General features: G+C 43.9%; 1 protein-coding gene across 8 annotated transcripts in view; it reads left to right on the top strand.

Moving 5' to 3' along the window:
* Positions 1–22,499, top strand: part of FAM107A (family with sequence similarity 107 member A) — a 97,620-nt gene that overhangs the window by 57,415 nt on the left and 17,706 nt on the right. For all 8 annotated transcript variants that reach the window (XM_061618759.1, XM_061618764.1, XM_061618761.1 and 5 more), the window contains one exon: positions 10,361–10,535. In XM_061618759.1, the coding sequence (XP_061474743.1) occupies positions 10,361–10,535 (175 nt within the window). The remainder of the gene's footprint in view (positions 1–10,360; positions 10,536–22,499) is intronic.

A 22,499-nucleotide genomic window follows, 5' to 3' on the forward strand; every position in this document is an offset into this window, starting at 1 on the left:
CTCTGCACAGATTTCTCCCATACCTACCACATTGAGTGGCTGTTGAGTGAAGGACCTGGACACACACATATTACATCTGTGCTGAGGGAACTGCACTGGCTGCCAATCAACTATCACGCCATGTTCAACAGGCTCGGTGCCAGCAGATGGCCAGGTTGGGCCCTGACTAAGGACTCCTGCAGCCCAGAAGGGCCCCTCCTTAGGCTGTGAGGGTGGAGCTCCTGCTCCTCAATCCGCACCACCATCTGGTTGCAGGACCCAGTGACCCAACACTGCTATGGATCACAGAGAGGGAGCTCCCAGGCAACACCCCCCCAATACAGGCAGGGTAGACTTAAATAAGCCTGCCTGCCCCACCTACCTGCCACATCAGCACTTCAGCGTGCATGCCCTGCATGCTGCATGCACATGTCTACCATCCCTCAGGGGTTTATGTCCCTGCTGCCATCTTGTATGATGGCAAATGTGCACATGCAGAATGTGGGGCATTCGCACCAATGTGGGTGGTAGGTAGGTATTTAAGCCCTGTTCCGCCTGCATTGGGAGGGGGTGTTGGGTAGGATGACCCTGCAGGCTTGGGGCAGGCTGGTGCCCAAAAGCCCAATCATGCCTGGTGCTGGCTCTGATGTTCAAGGTCTTCTTGTTAATATACAAAGTCCTAAACAACATGAGAAAAGGTTACCACAAAGACTGCCTGCCTCTGTATAGACCTGTAAGATCACTTAAATCAACTGGAGAAATGTTATTTGTGGAACCACATCGTACAGAATATCATAGGGCAGTGACCTGAAAATGGGCATTTTCTGCTATTACCCCTGTGCTAAGGAATGCCCTTTCCTCTGCCATACATGAAGCAGGAACCATCAGTTGCTTCAGACATCATGTAAAGACTTTTTTTTTTTGCCCAGGCTTTTCCTGACCCATAAAAGTGCACCTTGTTGTATGTATTTGAATCCCCCAAATTCCTGCTTTTATTTGTTTTTACATGCTTTTATGTTGCATTTAAGTTTTAAAGATATTGTTTGCTTTATACTGTGCACTACTTAAGAGATTTTTAAAAAAAATATTAAGCAATTTAGAAATGCTTTTAAATAAATAAATAACTACTGAGGTTCTTGTTGTTGTTATTATTATTATTATTTGTAATTCTAGTACATTTATATTTCATATTTTCTCCAAGGAGCCTAAGGTAGCATGCATAATTCTCCCTTCCCCATTTTATCATTGCTACAACCCTGTGAGGTAGATTAAGCTGAGAGACAGTCATTGGTCCAAGGTCACCCAGTCAGGTTCATGGCAGAGGAGGGATTTGAATCCTGGTCTCCTGAGTCCTAGTCCAACACTCTACCCTCTTTACTACATTGATGCAGAACAGGCTCAGAAATTAGGTCACAATTGGTCCATGCACCAGTGTTGGGGAGCATTAGGAAAGGGATTGAAAATAAAACTGTCAATACCATCCTGCCCTTTTACAAATCTATAGTGAGACCGAACTTGGAACTCTTTGTACATTTCAGGTCACCAAACCTCAGAATACGTATTACTGAATTGGAGAAGTTTTTTTTTAAGGCAGCCAAAATGATCAATGGGGTAGAGCAACTCTCCCCCTATGAGGACAGATGATAACATTTGTTCCTCTTTAGTTTAGAAGAAAGGCAAGTAAATGGGAGACATGATAGAGATATATATTATGCATGGTTTGGGAAAGTGGATAGGCAAACGTTTTTCTCCCTCTCTCATAATATTGGGGGAGGGGATCCAAACAAGCTAAATGTTGGAAAATTCAGTAGAGACAAAAGGAGGTACTTCTCCATGGAGTACATAGTTATATCATGGAATTCAAGATGTAGTGGCCACTAACAGTAGTATAATGGCAAATTCAGAAGTGCAGGATCCCTTTATGAGAGTCACAACCATGTCCCTTTCTAAGATTATAGAATAATCTGGCCAGGCTTGAAGACTGCTTTCTGCTTCACTATTACTGTCACTATTTGACTGTCCTTTCTCACTGTCAGACATACTGCTCGAATTACTGGATTCAGTGTCTACATGTCTGCTCGATGCTGCCACCAAACTAACTGATGCTGATGTAGATGGGAGGCTATCATCAGGATTCACTGTCTCTTCTTCTGCAGTTACAGAATTCTCACTCTTCACAACTTGGCTTTTTGAACTAGGAACAAACAGGAACTCCATTCACTCTCACTAGCTCCAATCAGCAGGAAATAACAAGGAAGCAATTTAGAAGATTCTTTTCTGTGGCCAATACACTCCCCTTTCGTGCTGATTGGCTCATAGGACACTGGAAACATAGGGACCCTGCTGGGACCCGGCTCCCAAAAATGTAAGGGGTCTAAGACCCCCTGAATGATAACACCTCTGGCCCCCAGCTCAGATGGCTTTAAAAGATTACACAAATTCATGGAGGATAAGGCTATCATTGTCTACTAACCATGGTGACTGTGTTCTCCTTCTACCATCAGAGGCAGTATGCCTCTGAACACCAGTTGACAGGAATCGCACGAGGGGAGAGTGCTGTTGCAACTGGGTCTGGCTTGTGGGCATTTGCAAGAACAGGATGCTGGACTAAATGGGCTTTTAATTTGATCCAGCAGGGCTCTTCTTATGTTCTTATGCCAACAGGCTGCATTAGGAGTGTCATTAATTGCTCAGGAAAAACAGAGAAGCTCCGATGATCTGGCAGTCCAGCTGAGGTCAATGCAAAATCATAGCTGCATCAGTTTAACCCTCATTATCAGCCAATGTTTCCCTAATAGAGATTGTTTACGTTTTAACATGCTTTTCTCTCTCTTTTTTTCCGTCTTCTGTTGCCTAGGAGTTTAAAATGTTACCAAATACCTCAAACGGATTGTAAATGATTGCCAATGTGATTAATCTAATACTATCAGATGTGGTCAGAGACTAGTTTAAACTGGAACTGGCTTCACTATCTCTTGTCATAGATCAGAATTGTCTGTTGTCTTGATTTTGCTCTTATGAAACTGGGGCATCCAGTTGGCTATGGAGACTTGTTGCCATCTTGGTCCAAGAGACTGTGAGATGCCAAGTAAGAAAGGTCATTGATATATCTGTTATGAGACTTAACATTCAGTGGTGAAAAGGATAACAGGACTGTTGTATAAGGAGAGAAGAACTGTGGGACACTTTGTACCATAGTGTTGTAGCAAGAACAATTTTATTCCATTTGAAACTGTGGGACACTTTGTACCATAGTGTTGTAGCAAGAACAATTTTATTCCATTTGAAAAGCATACCAGCTCTTAGACTAAGGCTGCATACAAACTGTACATGTAAGGCACTGTTATGCCACTTTAATGGTCATGGCTTTCCCCAAAGAATCCTGGGAACTATAGTTTGTTAAGCATGCTGGAAATTGTAACTCAGTGAGGGGGACTCCTAACAACTCTCAGCTCTATGTGTTTACAAGTTGAACCTATCCAGTAAGCACTGAAATCAATGGAACTTACTCCCAGGAAATGATGCATGGGATTACAGCTGTGCTGAACTTAATAGACTGGGTATTGTGCTATGTACTGCTACTCTTTGCTGTGTGTACAATGTACATACATACACACACAGTGGATCAACACAGCTGGCTGCATTTTTGGATGCTCTTTGGGGGTATGGTTATAGAGGCTATCATAAAGAGCTTCTGCATTTCAAAAATTCCCACTATGCCACTGCCTATTGATCATAGAATCATAGAATAGTAGAGTTGGAAGGTACCTACAAGGCCATCGAGTCCAACCCCCTGCTCAATGCAGGAATCCAAATCACCTTGTGGTTAAGGGCATAAGCTATGAGGTGGAAATTCTGGATCCAGATGCCAAATTCAAAATGTTGATGAATAAAAAATACCATGGCCTAGCTGAGGTCCTAGTTACTGAGTGTTAGGTGACCTGTTAGCTTTGCCACGTTGATATTGTTCCTTTTGTTTTGAAAAAGAACTATGCATTACTCACTAAGCTTGTGATTTTGCAAGGTGTGATCCAGCAAAAACCTGCTATATGCCTCTTTTTTATAAATACCTGAGTAAATATTTATCTAAAAGTCACTCAGCTTGTTGAGCGTGTTTGTGCTTCAGTCATAGTGAGCTTGCAGTGATCCATACAATCTTCCTGGCAATCATTCTCATCAAAATTCGCCATCAATCCAGGCATTTAGAGTAATGTTTGGAATTGCACTGTGCTGCCTGTGCTGTCCAGGGCCAGCCTTACCATTACACAGAATGAGGTGGCCTATCTTGGTGGCAGATGCTTGGGAGTGGCAGTGAGGTGCTGGGGGACCAATCTGTGTTTTCCAGCCCACAAGTGGCATAAGAGTGCTTTAAATGTACCGTTTCTACAGCTCACTATGCATCCTCTAAGCCAGCCTGCTGCCCTCAGGTATGGTGGAGGCTGCTGTTTATCTTGCTGAAGTAAGATTCAACAGTGAGTCCAGTCAGTGTCTGTACCTGGAATGGGAGGTGGTGCCATTCTGCCTTTTGCCACAGGCCTCAAAATGTCTTGGGCAAGCCCGATATTTTTCCAGGGTAGGACAACCTACCTGTCAATCACCTGACACCATCATTACATCACATTCTTGACAGGTGAATTGCCGTGAACCATAGTGCAAGGGGCTTGATTAGCCCTATGTTCAACACTTGGGAAGCTCTGAGCACAGGGCTTGCAGAGCACTTTGCACAGTGCTTCCCAAATGCCTGACTTCCCAAGGGCTGATCATAGGACTGAAAAAAGCTGCTTTCTGCAGGGATCAGTTTCACAGGGAACTCTGTCACGCAGCCAATCCAGCCATATATCCACCTGCTGCTCACCTGATGTCACATATGACAAAAGATGTGGAGCAATGGGCACGATTTGGGGGAAATGGCCTTGCTGGTCAAATTTGGCCCGTGGGCTGCAGGTTCCCCATCCACCCCTGCTATAGTCCTCATGTGGCATTTGTGCCCCACTGGTTTTGCCCCAAACCACATAGGCAGCCTGTGGCCAAAACAAAAAGTCTGTAAACCACAATGCTTTGAAATATGTGTCTTTGAGCTGGTCCAGATGTTGTGGGCATTTCCAGACTGTTGATATTTGGGGTGGCATCCAGTCACGTACTGGCAAATTCAGGTTCCACAATTATAGTCAATGGGGACATTTTGTACAACAAACCCACTTCCCCCAAAGATCTGACTTTTTGCTATAAGGAAAGTGATGGGAAAATGCACTGGAAAGGATGGGATTAACACTTACTTTGACGCAATGTCATTGAATGCTCCTTAAATAGCCAATGTTGCCTAATCTCCCTGCAAACACTTCAGGATGAATGCTCAGTTAACAGGTCCTCTGGAAGTGGATCAGGAACTGGCTAGGAAACAGAAAGCAGAGAGTAGGAATAAATGGACAGTTCTTCCAACAGAGGGATATAGAAGGTGGAGTCCCCAAAGGTGACATACATGGTACAGGGGAAGGGCTGCAACTCAGTGGTACCTGTGTTTTTTTACTTGTTCATACACAGTTTAGAGTTACCATTGAGGTGACCAAGTTTGCTGGTGATACTAAAGGAGCTAAAGGGTTACATAAGAGCAGAGAGAGGGAGAAAGAGAAAAATAACAACAGAAGTAGTTCCTTTCTCCTGACTGAGTGCCCAGGAGCTGGCATCTCTCTGAGCCTCTCATTTTACTCTCAGATATCCGAGTGGGAACACTTATTTGCCACAAAGAGCGAGGGATCACAAAATAAAAGGCTCTCCAGCTTCTCCTTTCCCTTATTTTTCAGAGTAAATTAAAGTTGTTTCAGGGTTGTTTCTTTCTCTTCCCCTTCCCCCCATTTCAAAACATTTTAAAATTGATTTCAGTTACTAATGATATTTTGCTTTTTTTTTTTTTTGTCAGAAACCAGTTACTGGAGTTCAACGCCAGGGTATTACTATAGTGACAGCATTTTATTTGGCAAAAAGGCTTTTATAAACTAGAGAGGCGGTGTGGTGTAGGGATTAGCATACCACACTAGGACTGGCAAGATCCAGATTCAAATCCCCACTCAGCCATGAAGCTCACTAGGTTACCTTCCCCTGTCTTTAATCTCAGCCTACCCTACCTCTCAGGGTAGTCATGAGGATAAAATGGGGGGGGGAGCATAGGAAGCTGCCTTACAGTTGGATAGACCCATTGGACCATGTAGCTCAGTATTGTCTACACTGACTGGCAGCAGCTCTCCAGGATTTTAGGTAGGGGTCTGTCCCAGCCCTACTGTAAGATTCTGAGGATTGAACCTGAGACCTTCTGCATGCCAGGCAGATGCCCTACCACTGAGTTGCAGCCCTTCCCCTGTACCATGTATGTCACCTTTTTGTTGGAATAAAGGTGTAATATAAATGTTGTAATCATATATATCACAAGGAACAGAATACGTTCTTCCCTGGTGTCATACAAGGAAGCAGCTCCCAACAAAATCCACTGAACTGGGGCCAAGCAAGCTTTTGTGCACTGATCTCCTAGGTCCTGACCAGGTATCTCTCCCTCTGTCTCTGTTACCTGGTCATAGTATCCCCAATATAGATAGCAGCAACATTCTAGCTTTCAGCACTATTGGAATACTATTAAACATAAGAACATAAAACTTCTACATTTTTATGAAGACTATTATTGGGCCCTATTAAGTCATTATTTCAGTTCCTGTGCATAAGCCTTCATCAATTGTTACTTCCAAGTTTACATCTCCCTTCCCTGTAGGATTCAACTTAAAGCCCTCCTGATGAAGTTCTCCATGCTGTGGCCAAACACATTCCTCCAACGGATGAGAAGAAAGGGATAGGTGTCAGTAGGTTTTATGAGTGATGGCAACTGTTCGGTCACATCTCTCATCTGTCCTCCAGGCAGACACAATACCTTGCAAGTCCATGGGTCTTCTCGGCATACTTGAGTTTCAATCCCACACAGTAGGGAGTCTCCCACTAATACTACTCTTCTCTTCTTGTTGTGGGACATGGTTTCATTAGCTCTGCTTGACTGAGGTCCATCCTCTCACCCACTGTTGCATGAGGTCTTCTGTAATTCCTCCTCAGCTGGGTGTCCTCCAGTCTCATCCTCAAGTGCCTGAAATGGGTTCCATAGTTCCACCAGTGCAGAGTGTCTTCTAACTCTTCTGCTCCTGTCATTCTTTTCCACAGAGTTGCCTCTACGTCATTGTTCCTCTCCTCAACACTCTGCTCTTCTGCTTCAACATGCTATTGTTCTTCCACCTCCTCTACTTCTCTTTGCTGCTGTTGTTCCAGCATCCTGTCAAACAATTCTTTGTCTTCTCTTATACTCTTCAATGTGACCACCTGCCACTCCTGGCCTCTCACTTTTTCTTTCACCAGCACCACCAGCTTGCACCTGTTGCACGTGTACACCATGTTGTTCTCAGGCAAGCAAACAAACATTGCACAGACCTTGCAGGTCATAACCATTATCGCTATTACCTTTGGTTTCTTTTTTTCTACTTGTATTGGAATGGCCTGTGCTTTGTCCTGTCCTCCTTGAAGGTTAACAGGAGACTCCCACTGGTATGTGGTGCACACTACAATAATTTTTTTTTGTTAGGGACCTCCCCCTTGACCTCCCTGCTCTGCTGCCAAACGCTTGTTAGCTCTCCCTGTTTGCTTACTCTCTGAGAGCTGGCTTGCTTGTATATCCTCTGGACCAGCTGAGACAGCTCCCTCTGCTCTGCTCAGTTAGGAGTCAGAAAACAGAATGAAACTCTCAGCACATATAGCTGCTGCTCGTTGCACTCAGCAGTTATCAGGCCACACCCCTTCAGTCACCAGCTATTAGGACACACCCATTCCACTCAGCTTCTTTGGAGGTCCAAGAGTTCTAGTGTTATGAGAGAGGGAAAAACACTTTTCTCTATCCACTTTCTCCATGACGTGCATAATTTTGTATGCTTCTAACATGTTACTTTTACTCATCTTTTCTCTAAACTAAAAAGTCCCAAATACTGCAACTTTTCCTCATAGGGCAGGCATTCCATCCCCTTGATCATTTTGTTTGATTGTTTCTGAAACTTTTCCAGTTCTACAATATCCTTTTTGAGGTGAGGTGACCTGAACTGTACACAGTATTCCAAATGCGGTCACACCATAGATTTGTATAATGGCATTATATTGGCAGTTTTAATTTCAATACCTTTCCTAATGATCTCTAACAAGGAATTTGCCTTTTTCATAGTTGCCACACACTGGGTTGACAACCTGACATCCTCATTGAGCTATCCACTACAACCCCAAGGTCTCGTTCCTGGTCAGTCACCGCCAGACCAGACCCCATGAGTGTATATGTGAAATTAAGATATTTTTGCTCCAGTATGCATAACTTTACATTGGTTTACAGTGAATTGCATTCGCCATTTTACTGCCCATTCACTCAGTTTAGAGAGGTCCCTTTGGAGCTCTTCGCAGTCCCTTTTTGTTTTAATAACCCTGAACAATTTAGTATAATTAGCAAACTTGGCCACCTCACTGCTGACCATGTATGAGCACTTTCTGAAAACCATGTATGCACTTTCTGAAAAAGCTCCATTGCTCAGACGAAACAGCTGTTTAAAGGATCAGTCCTAGTTATGGAGCTGAGATAAGCAGGTGCCTCTTATGTTGTAAGAGGCTAGGATGGGCCGTAGCTCAGTGGTGAAGCATCTGCTTTGCATGCAGAAGATCACAGGTTCAATCTGCAGCATCTCCAGGCAGGACTAGGACAGAATCCTGTTTGAAATCCTGGACAGCCTCTGCCAGAGTTCAGAAAATACTGAGCTAGATGGACCAAACAGTATGATTCGGTGTAAGGCAGTTTCCTGTGTTCCTATGATGAAAGTTTCGTAATATCAACAATGGAGGCCAATCTAAACAAAACTAGCCAAATGGGTTTTCTGACTCTCATACATAATAATTTGGTGAAAGCAGTAACGTTCTGCTATCCTGTGTTTAATTGTAGCACTGAACTCTTCACCCCAATTATGCTGACGTAATCAGTTGGGATCTGTTTTTCTCCCCTTCCCTTCTCCCCCTCTGCCTCCCCCCAATCCCGAGCCAGTGGGGGACTGGTCCTGTTGGCATGCAATGGGAAGCTGTTCCAACACTGTGGATTCCCTTTTTACATATATGGATTTGATCTGATTGTAGTTCACTTAAGACTGCCTTGCTTCCTCTTCTCTTTCATGTTGACTTTTGAAATGTTTCATACAAATCTGTTCAGCAAACGTCACTAGGCATGCAGGACATAGGCAGTCACAGTAGAGGAGGCAGAAGGGGGAGAAATTGAGTTTAAGCTGAATCCTCTAGGGCAGGGGTAGCCAATGTGGTTTCCTTCACATGTTTTGGACTATAACTCCCATCAGCCACAGCCACCATGGTCAATGGTCAGGGACGATTGGAATTGTAATTTAACAACATTTGGAGGGCACCATGTTGCCTACCCCTGCTGTAGGAACATTCAAATGAACACCACACATGTGTTGAAGGAGGGAGTGGCATTGCGCACTCCCACTACATCCACTGGCAGAATCAGCACTACTGGGGAGTTCAGCAGCTGTATGATGTGAGGAGAGTGGAGGCAGGTAGCTACGACGTCAGTGGGGCAGTGAATGGACTTCAGGTTTTACTCTGAACTTTCAAGGAGCTGTCCAAGGTGCTTTCAGCTTGAAAGTTTGGACTAAACCCGGAGCGGATTCACTGCCCCCACTGACATTGGAGCCACCAGCCTCCATTGCATGAGGACTTTACTCATGCACACAAATAGAGGTCTTCCATGCAAAGGAGAATCCTGGGCCAATCAGGATCCTCCTTTGTATGTGGGTAGGGGGGAGCTCTATGTACAGGGGAGGTTGATGCAGGGTTTGGGTGTGCACAACAGCAGGATATCCAGCAATGCTGTGAGCCCACTATGCATTCTTTCAAGAAGTGAAGGAGTTTCAGTGGCCCTCCCCCCTTCAGAGTCAAAACACCATACATTTAAAGCACATGACTTCTGCCAAAGAATTATGGGGATTGTAGTTTGTTAAGGGTGCTGGGAATTTGTACTCTGCAAGAGGAAAATCACAGTTCCCAGGATTCTTTGGGGGAAGTGATGTGCTTTAAATGTGTGTTAGATGTGATTTAAATATATGGCGTGAATCTGCCAAAAGCATAGAGAGGCAAGCTAGAGTGCCTTACAAGAGGTCCAACGCAAGTTTCTTTCTTTCTTCAGGGGTACAAAACTGCCCCAATGTTAATTGTAATCCTAATAGCAAGGCACAGATTTGAGATTCTTTAAAATCATTCTCTGAAAATGTTATTTCATTAATCCAGAAAGCTTCTCTCTCTCTCTCTCTCTCTCTCCTAGCATCTATGTACTCTGAAATACAGAGAGAGAGGCCTGATATTGGAAGTATCGTGGCTCATCCAGATTACATTGATGAAAACCCTGATCTTATCAAACCTAAAAAACTCCTCAATCCTGTAAGAGCCTCGAAAAGCCACCAAGAACTTCACAGAGAGCTGCTTATGAATCATAAGAGGTGAGGAAAAAAAACACCCAGTTGTTTACTGTAGCCAAAGTGTATAAAATTATGAACTAAGAAAGTAGGTTCCATGTTTATACACGTTTACACCACTGACCTGCATAATTTATTTCACTTTCAATGTGTCATATCCTTCCTTACTCCACATTATGGATTTTTTCTTTTCCCCAGGGCCTTGCTCTGTAGTCTAGAACGAAGCTTGGATTTTTAAGGGTCTAGAGGTCCATTTTTGTAAAAGAATTATGGGACAGGGGCCCAGATTCAGGAACAGGCAGGTAACTATTCACTCATAGGCAAAATAACCTTATGGTTTAAGAACATACTCATGTGTCTAGTTTAAATTGTAACCCCCTTGTCATTAGGGATGGACATGTCTGTCCATTTGTTTTCCAAGTTTTTCATTTTCCCACTCATTTTTCCATTCAGTAGTCTACATTTCAATGCAGCAATTTGCAAATTATTTCTTTTTAATTACACATAAAAATTGTGAATTTCTCCTAATAAACACATTTTATATGCAGCTTTGACTAACATACACATTTCTGGAAGCAATTGTCACTAACAGAAAGAATTTTTTATATTATGTTCACTAATGTATGCATTTTCAAGCACATTTCCCCCTAAGGATATGCATTTTGTACATATTGTTTGGTTGGAGAACCAAATTGCAAAATTCAGAGAAGTGCACATTTTGAAGGGCAGCTGTGTCCCAGTTCACATATTGGTTCAAGAGTGCAAATCATGTCGTTCCTCATGCAAATGCAAACAAAATTGAATTTCTCCTCCATCCTTACCTGCCATTCCTGTTTTTTTTAAAGTGTACATAGATGGTGCTTTATAAATAAATAACAACCTAAATTGTGATTTATAGAAAAATCTTCCCTTATCTCAGATATGGTGATCAGAAAGGCTCTGGCCACAGCAAAATTCATTCTGTACATTGGCAATCCTTAATAATAGAGGAAGCCTCATTGGGCATTATGTCTGAGTAACTATGTCTAGGATTGTGCTGCATGGCTGCAATTCTGTGCACACTAGACTGGGAGTATGTCCCACTAAACACAGTGGGACTTCCTTCTGAGTAGAGATGGCTAGAATCTAGCTTTTGTTGTTGTTATGTGCCTTCAAATCGATTACGACTTATGGTGACCCTATGAATCAGTGACCTCCAAGAACATCTTGTCAAGAACCACCCTGTTCAGATCTTGTAAGTTCAGGTCTGTGGCTCCCTTTATGGAATCAATCCATCTCTTGTTTGGCCTTCCTCTTTTTATACTCCCTTCTGTTTTTCCCAGCATCATTGTCTTTTCTAGCTTTTACCAAGAGGAATTTTCCCAAGGTGAATTCCCATGCCACCTGGTGTAAGGTCTCCATCTGCAGTTGGCTCTGATGATATCCAGGCAAAAAAGGACGAGGAAGCAAATATTGTGAGGGAGTTGGGGGATGGGTAGAACTCTTCCTAATGCGTCAGACCCATGTTTGAAGTTACATTAAGCTGCAGACACAGCTTCATTTTTCACTATAGAGACAAACCACTGCAAAATGCTGGTAACTGTGGAATCAAAAAGATCAAGCAGAGTTTCAGCTGCATGTGACTTCCTGTCTTGCATGAATGTCTTTACCTTTGATCCCTGCCAAGAGAAGCAAGTTTAAAATAAACATGTAGATCAGACAGATCCAGCATATGCAAATATGTGTGTGAAATTATATATGACCATGCTGGAATTGCTTGGTTCCATGGTGTGCTGTGCCAAAAATGTTTTTTAAAAAAGTAAATTAATGAAAAAAGTAATTGCATTCATGGGGGGGAATGAAATTTTGGTGAAATTCTCATGGGTTGGGAGCAGGATTTTGGTCATGCCTATCTTACTTTTAAGGTGGCCAAAGGGTGTTTGTGTGTGTCCTTTCTTTCATTCTGCAAATCATCTCACCAATAATCTGCACTGTGCAGCCTTCCCAGGCACCTATGTATCTATCAAAGTCCAGGTCCAAAGGTAATTCTTTCCAGGGGCTTTTTCAGATCAGGAACTCCAGGCAGCCAGGAAGGCTACAGCATACTGCAGAAATGCTTACAGGAAAGAAAAGTATCCACTCCGTGTTTTGCCCACTTTAAAAGATAATGTAAGCTCAAAATTCCACATCTATCAAAATTTTAAATCTAAAGTGCCCTGAAAATGAGTAAGAAAAATAGAAACCTCTTTCACAAGGGAACAAACTTTCCAAAAAATATTTTGGCACAGATTTTGGCACAGCACTAGTTCCACGCAGAACTTCCAAGTCTTTTTCAATCTTAATTTAAAATCAAAAAGCCTAATTGAACACATACTCCTCTAGTTCTGTCCTGGAGCAGAAGCCTGCATATATTTCACAATCATCTCGTGGGTTCCTATGGTGTTAACAGAGTCAAAAGAATGTCAACCACAGCCCAAGATTTCCCAAAGCCCTGCAAAAAGTTACATATATTTATAGATGAAAGGAAGACAGGGAACTTGTAAAGATTCTTCTAGATAAAAAGAGGCAGAGGAGCTGGTAAATATCTTGTTTCCCAGCCACATCCGCTAGCTTTGTTTTATGAAGCATGAATCTTGTTTGAAAAGGGCAGGCAGTGGTCAGTTAGGATATGGAGTGAGCTCTTCAGATCTGATAACTAGCATATTTATTCATGTTTTCGTTCATTTATAAATTTATACTCCACCTTTCATGGTAAAAAACCCTCCCTTGCTGATTTACAAAATTTTAAAACAAGAATAGTAATTTATGATGGATGGATGGAGAAGGGCCATAATTCAGTGGTAGAGTGTCTGCTTTGCATGCAGAAGGTCCCAGGTTCAATCTTCGACATCTCCAGGTAAGGCTGGAAAAGATCCTTGCCTGAAACTGGACAGCCATTGTCAGTCAGTGTAAACGATACTGGGCTAGATGGACCAATAGTCTGGCTCAATATAAGGCAGCTTTCTACATCCCAATATTATTATTATTATTATTATTATTATTATTATTATTATTATTAATAATAATAATATACCACATTTTCCACATATACACATGTGCACAAAGCGGTTCACACAAATAGTCTAAATGCACTAGCACAACACATAATAAATTGTATAATCACTACATTAAGAAAAATATACATATACACATATATAGATATAAAGATACAATTAAGACAATCCAAATACCAGATAGCAGCAGCTAACAGCACTTACCTGTGAGGGAGCAGCTACTTATAATTCAGGCTGTGTTTATTGTGCATGCTTCCATCTGATAAGAAGGGGATCTGGTCCAGAATTTAGCATCTTAATAATACCTAACTATGAGAGCCAGTGTGGCATAGTGGTTAAGGTGTTGGACTACGACCTGGGAGACCAGGATTCAAATCCCCACACAGCCATGAAGCGCACTGGGTGACCTTGGGCCAGTCACTGCCTCTCAGCCTCAGAGGAAGGCAATGGTAAACCACCTCAACCCCATTCATAGGGTCACCATAAGTCGGGATCGACTTGAAGGCAGTCCATGCTACAAACATATTGGTTTTAATACCAGTTTGTTATAGCTTCCCCTAATCAGTCCCAGGAATGAAGAAAGTTAGCATCGATTTAAATATGTCAGAGATATCAGAGAGAAGAATGAGGTTATCATACTTTGGACACATAATAAGAAGACATGATTCACTAGAAAATACGATAATGCTGGGGAAAATAGTAGAAAAAGAGGAAGGCTAAACAAGAGATGGATTGATTCCATAAAGGAAGCCACAGACCTGAACTTACAAGATCTCAAGAGGGTGGCTCACGACAGATGCTATTGGAGGTCGCTGATTCATAGGGTCGCCATAAGTCATAATCGACTTGAAGGCACATAACAACAATCAGAGATTTGCAGTTGCCTCACTAGGTAACATGCCGGATCTGAAGAGATCTGCAGACAGGTGTCGCAAGATTTGATCCATGTCTCAAGGATTAAAATCCAGGCCATATTGTTGAGTGTCCTCGCTTTAGGACCAGGTTTTTGCTATCTTCTTCTGTGGGTCCTTAGCACCTGTTTTTGGCTGTACGCATTTATGGGATTGTAAGGAGAAGCCACAACAATTAAACTTGTATTAAAAACAATGTTTGTAGCATAGATAGGTATTAGAATTGGTAAGATTCCGAATTCTGGGCCAGATCCCATTCTTATCAGATAGAAGTATGCAGAACACCACAGCCTGCATTATAAGTAGCTTCGCTCACACAAGTAAGTGCCCTGGTTGTTAGCTGCTGCTGCTACTACTACCTGGCTTCATTTATTTCATTTTTATCCTGATGCTACAAGTTGGTCAACAGGGAATAGTCTGCCTCAGGCTAACTACCAAGCATGTTGTAGCAGTGGACTTGCTGTATCATCCAATGTTTAGATTAGATGACCTCCCAAGCGCTCTCTGACTGTATGAATCTATCCTGCTCTTCCTCCAAGGTACTCAGGACACATACCTGATTCTCCACCATAAAATTAGGAATTGTACAGAAAGATGTAGGAAGACAGGTCCTGCCAGGCCCGGCACCAGCAGATAGCCAGGTCAGACACTGGCTGAGGGCCCTGGGGCTGGGAAGGTAAAGCTCCTGCTCTGTGATTCCCATCAACATCAGTTTGCGGTCCATAACCAGATGGTGGCACAGATTGCAGAGTGGGAGCTCCACTCTCCCAGACGACATCACCCCCTTGAATGCATGCAGCTGGCACAAGCTTAAATACACCTGGCTGCACCACCTCTTGTATTACCATATCAGTGCACTGAGCACACATGCCTGCCATCACTCAAAACAGCAGTGATACGGTGACATGGCAACTCAAGAGGTGGTGCAACAGGGCATATTTAAGTGTGCATACACACACACACAGGGGGGAGGCAGGGGCCATGGTAGGCCAGTGTCCAAGAGCCCATGGCAGGCTGGTGCCAGCCCTGGGTCGTTTCCAATTAGACAATACAAAGAAAGTTCAAAAGAATTAAAACTAGTTGAAATTAAAACCATAAGGACTTAGTTGCAGGCTTGCTGAAATAGATGAGCCTTGAGATTTTTTTTTTAGAGGGGAACTGAGTTAGCAACTGAATATCAGCTGATGCTCATTCAATAAATAAGGAGCAAGAAGGGGGAAAGGCATAAAAAGCATTAACATAAGAACATAAAATACAAGCTTTGACACAGAGGAACCTTTCTAGGCCTCTGCTCTATAGTACCATCACCCTTTGATCTTCTTTCTCTTTTCTTTTGTGTGGATTGGCACTTAAGATGTTTTCAAAGCACCCCTAAAATGTGAAGTGTAAATGTGACAAGCACACATTCACAAAGGTATCATCGGGGATGTTTGCCAGCTGTGCATTCAACAAGAGTCAGAATGGCCTCTATGTATTGTTTTGGGTTTGGGGGTTGAGATGGATAATTCCTATAAGTCCCCTTCCAGCCTCCAATTTGGAATCCTGTGCCTTGGGGTGAGAAACTCGCTCTGCTGGTCAGATGAGTTTCTTTTGTTAATCTAATTGAGTGGCCAGCTGGGTTAATGGGTCTATCAGGTGCCCATCAAGTGGTGAATGGGCCAGAGAGATGCTTTTGTCATTGAAACTCCTCAGGAGAGCCTTCTCCCCCCCCCTCCCGTCCGAGGAGAGGCTTGTGTTTTCAGTTGTGTCTGAGAAAGGCTGGGAACTGGAGGCAGGCAGAGAGACTGGCTCTCTGCACCATGGCTTTGTGGTGCCTCCTGTAACCCTGATGGAAAAGCTGGATATTGGACTGCTGATGCCTTGAACCCCTCCATCCTAAGCTCAGGTTGGAATGTGTGCAAATTAATAAACCATTTTTCATAAAGACACCACAGTCTCTGCTGACCTTCTTCCGAAGGAAACCAAACCCAGGGCAAGCGCAGGGACCCCTGGAAATCTCACCGCTCGGAGATTGGGGTGGCACACAACACTGGTGGTAAAAGTGGGATTGAATTTCCTGGAAGAAATATTGGGAGCAAAGTGTGTCTGAGTTAAAATGGAGGGAGAAACAGCAATCCTCCTGGAACAGACAAAATTGATGTTCCAGCAGCAAGTAGAATGGATGGAGAAAGATCACCGGGAGGACCAGCAGCAAAGGCAACGAAAGTGCCAGGAGGACCAGCAGCAAAGGCAACAAAAGTGCCAGGAGGACCAGCAGCAAAGGCAATGGGAACTCCAGGAGGACCAGCAGCAAAGGCAACGAGAGCGCCAAGAGGAATGGCAGCACTGGCAACGAATGAGGGAGATTTTTGGAAACTTCATTGGAGAGAAAAAGGAGACCCCATGTGGGGAAGTGAGAGCCCTGCCTGATCAGCCACTACAAGGGGTCAAGAGTGACCCAGGAGTCCAGCTGCAGAGCATCCAGACTGGGGTGGCTAAAGAGATCCAGAAAGTGGATGGGCAGCTGGAGGGTTTGGACTGTGAGGAGTTGCAGTCAGTAGCAGAGAAAGAAAAAGAAGCTTTGATTGTCCAGGAGCCTGCCAGGGGGGAAGACACCAGAAAGCTGGAAGTAAAGCCCCAAGAATTGAAGGAGGACAGGCTGGAAAATGAAGAGAAAGATGTCTCGGAAGAAAGGAGGGTAGAGCCTGAAGAAGAGATGCTGCTGATAGATTTCTCTGCTCCCTGTGTGCCTGCTGTTGAAGAAGTAGTGCAGGAGGAAGAAAAGGCCTTGGAGAAAGGTAAACTAGAGGCTGGAGAAGAACAGCTGTTAATGGATTTCTTCGCCCCATGTGTGCCAGCTGTGGAAGAGAAAGTGCAGGAGGAAAAGTTGGAGGTGTGTGTGTGAAAGGAGCTGCCAGTGCCTGGAGAAATGGCTGTGGAAGAAAAAGTGCAGGAGGAGAAGCCTGAGGTGGGAGTGCAAGTCCAAGAGGAGCCCCAAGCACCTGGAGAGATGGGTGAGATAAAATCCCCAAGTGACTTTGCCCCTTGGGTGTCCCATAATGGTCTTATAGTATGGAATGCAGCTCCTATGATGAGTGCAGTCCCTGAGCCAATTCCAGCAGTGAGAGGCACCCAGCACACTGTGAGTTTGGAGGGCAAGAGGCACTGGGAGGGTTACCTGCCTCTGTTTGGGCCCATATTTCACACTGGAGATGGTGAGGGAGAACAGAGAAGATTTCTTTCTGCCAACTTGGGTGGGTTAGGCCAGCTAGTCCTGACGAAGATACCCCAGATAAAGACTTGTGGCAGGACTTTGATTTGGAGTTTGGGGCAGGAGATGAAGTGGACTGCCTTAAAGACTTTTCCCAGAGCAGAGAATGGGAGGAAAATGGCTATAGTCTGCCATGTGCTGATGAGGAAACAAGTCTGTTCCTGGAGAGCAGTCCCAAGACCCTGCAGGCAGCAGCAGGGATCAGCTGGGACTGGGAACTCCATTTAGCCCCAAGACAAAGGGCCATGAGAGCAACTGCATGGTTTGGGGGTGGAGGTTATATATATGGGACTGTGTACTGATTTGCTGTAGGAATTCTTCTGATGGGTTTAGTATTGCCTTTTGAAATGCTGTTGATTTGTGCTTTTTGCATGCCTGTGGGAGGATATGAGCTGTTTAATGATTTTGTAGGAATTATGTTGATCGGTTTTTGCAATAAGGTTTTAATGATTAAGATTTACTATTCCGTGTCTGTTAGATTGTGGGTGGGTGTACAACTGTTTGGGGGAGCAAGGGGAAAATGTGCATGCGGTTGAGGGCTGCTGTGCTGCAGTGGCACAAGGCAGGACAAAGGAGCTCCAGTACCGAGGCTGTAATATTGCTTAAACATGTCGGGATCTCACTATCTTGGGCACTGCCAAGTATGAGGACTGGGTAAGCGGTTTGGATGCAGAACTGTGCCTGGGGGCTCCAAGAAAGAAGAGGAAGCCTAAAGAGATAGTAATTGATTGAGAACTTGCTATAAAGGGATGGAAAGGTGAGGAAATGCAACTGTATTTCTATGACTGATGTATATTTCAATGTCTTACTAACCTGTATCTGTTTTTCCTTAGTAGGAAAAGCTGTTATTCTGTTGTTTTTCTGCAGGTCTGGGACAGACCTTTGTCAGGGAAGGGAGTAGTGTTATGGGTTTTGGGGCTGAAATTGATAATTCCTATGAGTCCCCTTCCAGCCTCTGATTTGGAATCCTGTGCCTTGGGGTGAGAAACTCACTCTTCTGGTCAGATGAGTTTGTTTTGTTAATCTAACAGAGTGGCCAGGTGGGTTAATGGGTCTATCAGGTGCCCATCATCTGGTGAATGGGCCAGGGAGATCCTTTTGTCATTGAAACTCTTCAGGAGAGCCTCCCCCTCCCCCGCTCCTGGGCCGAGGATAGGCTTGTGTTTTGAGTTTTCTCTGCTCCATGGCTTTGTGGTGCCTCCTTTAATCCTGATGGAAAAGCTGGATATTGGACTGCTGATGCTTGAACCCCTCCATCCTAAGCTCAGGTTGGAATGTTTGTAAATAAATAAACCATATTTCATAAAGACGCCACAGTCTCTGCTGACCTTCTTCCCAAGGAAACCAAACCCAGGGCGAGCGCAAGGACCCCTGGAAATCTCACCACTCAGAGATTGGGGTGGCGCGCAACAGTATGTACTTGATGTACACTTAACAGAATCCCTCATGTGAGTAGAGATCCTAGGCCAGTGAGCATCTCTCCTCGCCTGGAGGTCTGTTCACATAAGTTGGTATGTGCATAGGGACCCTTCCCACACTCACCAGATGCTCTGATCCCAGGGGCATGGCTGGCAGGCACATTGGGTAACAGCAGGACTACCAGTATGGCTTATTAAGCCCTCACATACTCTTTTAATCTGTGAGGAAGATTGTCTGAACCTCATTGTTCATATACAGTCATAAGAACATAAGAAGACCCTGTTGGATCAGGCCAGTGGCCCATCTAGTCCAGCATCCTGTTCTCACAGTGGCCAACCAGGTGCCTGGGGGAGTCATCAGGGAGTCATAATGTCACAATTGGTTGCTGGTCCCTGTTGAGAAGGGTTGGGGCAAAATTGATTCGGTTTAGATTCAAATGTAAACATACCTAATTCACATTTAATGAATGAACTACAACCATCCTTCAAAATGTGCACTTCTCCAAATGTTGCAGTGCAGTTTTCCAGTCAAGCAACATTTATAAAAATGCATATACTAGGGTACAGTGTGCATAAAAATCAATATATTAGTAAAAATAACATACAAACATGCATTATATTAGGGAAATTTGCTTTGCAAAAATGTGTATACTAGGCAAAATTGCATATAAAATGTGTATATTAGGAGAAATTTGCACCAAATTGCTGAATTTTCATGAGGACTTTTTTTAAAAAAAAATAGCAAACTGATGTGAAAATATGGGGAACTGAACTTAAGACTGGAAAAATTAGAAACCCAAATTGACATATTCACCCATCCCTACTGTTGAGTGCAGGTGACATTGCACATTGTGATCAAGGAGTAGGAAAAGAGGTCAGGAATACCTTTGCGTTTGTCCATCAGCATCAGCTTATGCCCCTGTCAGGGATTCCCCTGGTCCCTCAGCCTCTCTTCTTGTAAAACAGACTTCCTTAACCCTTTTGCTGCCATCAGTTCCCACAGAATATCTCTTTCAACCCAGCTAGTAGCATGTATGGAAGGCTTTAGGAAGGGAATGGCACCACTACTGAGAGTTATTATAAATGTCAAACCATGTTGTAGGTTTATTAAAGGGATATTATTTACAAAAGGGAAGAGGATTACTTATTTTGGGATTTTATAGGTGCTTGCTGATGGGTTCCAAAGGCACCATTGCTGTCACCAGCCTATGTGGCTCTCCCTTCAGGACAATTTCCATAAACTTCCACCCCAGCCAATTATCTCCACAACCCAGTCCAACTACTGGGGCCATTGTGCCTCTGTGTCCCCTAAGCAAAAAAGGCAAATGCTATTTTAGGCTGCATTAACAGAAGTATAGTTTCCAAATCGAGTGCAGTATCAGTTCCCCTCTATGCAGCACTGGCTAGGCCTCATCTTGAGTACCTGCATCCAGCTCTGGAAACCACAGTTTAAGAAAGATGCAGACAAACTGGAACAGTTTCAGAGGGCAACAAGAATAATCAGGGAACTGGAAACAAACCCCTATGAGGAGACTGAAAGAACTGGGCATGTTTAGCCTTGAGAAGACTGAGGGGAGAAATGATACCACTCTTCTAGTACTTAAGAGGTTGTCACACAGAGGAGGGCCAGGATCTCTTCTCAATCATCCCAGAGTGGAGGACTTGGAATAATGGACTCAAGTTAGAGGAAGCCTGATTTCAGCTGAACATCAGGAAAAATCTTCCTGTTAGAGCAGTACGACGGTGGAACCAATGACCTAGGGAGGTAGTGGTGTCTCCAACACTGGAGGCATTCGAGAGGCATTTGGACAGCCACCTGTCAGGTATGCTTTGATTTGGTTTCTTACATTGAGCAGGGGGTTGGACTCAATGGCCTTGGCCCCTTCCAACTCTGCGATTCTGTGATTCTAAGCTCCTAGTTGTGGTTCATGGCTGTGGGACAGTAGCCAGTGTTATAACCCCACTTGTGTCACTTCCCTCTGGCAAGGCCTTGCCTCAGGGCAGCCTCTCAGACTAATTTAGTCACTGGCCCCCTTCTGATCTTCACCAGCCAGCTATTAGTGACACCCTCAGTAATAATATGCAGGACTCAGTTCTTCCTATTCTCACCAACATTCTGACCAACCCTAACTGTCCTTTGTAACTGCTAACTCCTGACTGACTGTTAACTCAGTACTACCTGGAACCTCCAGCCAATCAGAAACAATTTACCTGATCAGGCCCAATCTCCTAGAATCTTAAAGCGATCATGTCTCTCTCCTCTCAGAACCTGTCACTAAGCCACAACTGCCAGGCTTGCAACAATGTACCAAAACAGGGCCTCATGGCAGCCACAGAGATCATACTATATTTTTAAAAACACAAACACACACATATACAGCATTTCCCCACAGCCCCCTTCTATGCCTACGTTGAGCCAGAAGTGTTTGAAATGTGTGCCCTGATATAGTGAGCATAACCGAGACCTGGTGGAATGGAGAAAACCAGTGGGATACGGTTATCCCTGGATATAAACTATATCGGAAGGACAGGGAAGGACGTATTGGTGGCGGAGTCGCTCTATACGTGAAAGAAGGCATTGAATCCAGCAAGCTCGAAACCCCAAAAGAGGCAGACTCCTCCACAGAATCGTTGTGGGTGGTGATACCGTGCCCCAGGAGGGACTTAATACTGGGAACGATCTATCGTCCCCCTGATCAAAATGCTCAGGGAGACCTTGAGATGAGATATGAAATTGAGGAAGCATCCAAACTAGGAAATGTGGTAGTAATGGGTGACTTCAACTACCCGGACATAGACTGGCTGCATATGTGTTCCAGTCATGACAAAGAAGCAAAGTTTCTAGATATTCTAAATGACTATTCCCTAGATCAGTTGGTCATGAAACCGACCAGAGGGACGGCAACCCTGGACTTAATCCTCAGTGGGGACCGGGACCTGGTGCGAGATGTAAGTGTTGTTGAACCGATTGGGAGCAGTGACCACAGTGCTATTAAATTAAACATACATGTAACTGGCCAATTGCCAAGAAAATCCAACACGGTCACATTTGACTTCAAAAAAGGAAACTTCACAAAAATGAGGGGATTGGTAAAAAGAAAGCTGAAAAACAAAGTCCAGAGGGTCACATCACTCGAAAATGCTTGGAAGTTGTTTAAAAACACTATATTAGAAGCTCAACAGGAGTGCATATCGCAGATCAGAAAAGGTACCGCCAGGGCCAAGAAGATGCCAGCATGGTTAACGAGCAAAGTCAAGGAAGCTCTTAGAGGCAAAAAGTCTTCCTTCAGAAAATGGAAGTCTTGTCCGAATGAAGAAAATAAAAAAGAACACAAACTCTGGCAAAAGAAATGCAAGAAGACAATAAGGGATGCTAA

Source organism: Rhineura floridana, chromosome 3 (assembly GCF_030035675.1).
Source record: "Rhineura floridana isolate rRhiFlo1 chromosome 3, rRhiFlo1.hap2, whole genome shotgun sequence".
Lineage (NCBI taxonomy): Eukaryota > Metazoa > Chordata > Lepidosauria > Squamata > Rhineuridae > Rhineura > Rhineura floridana.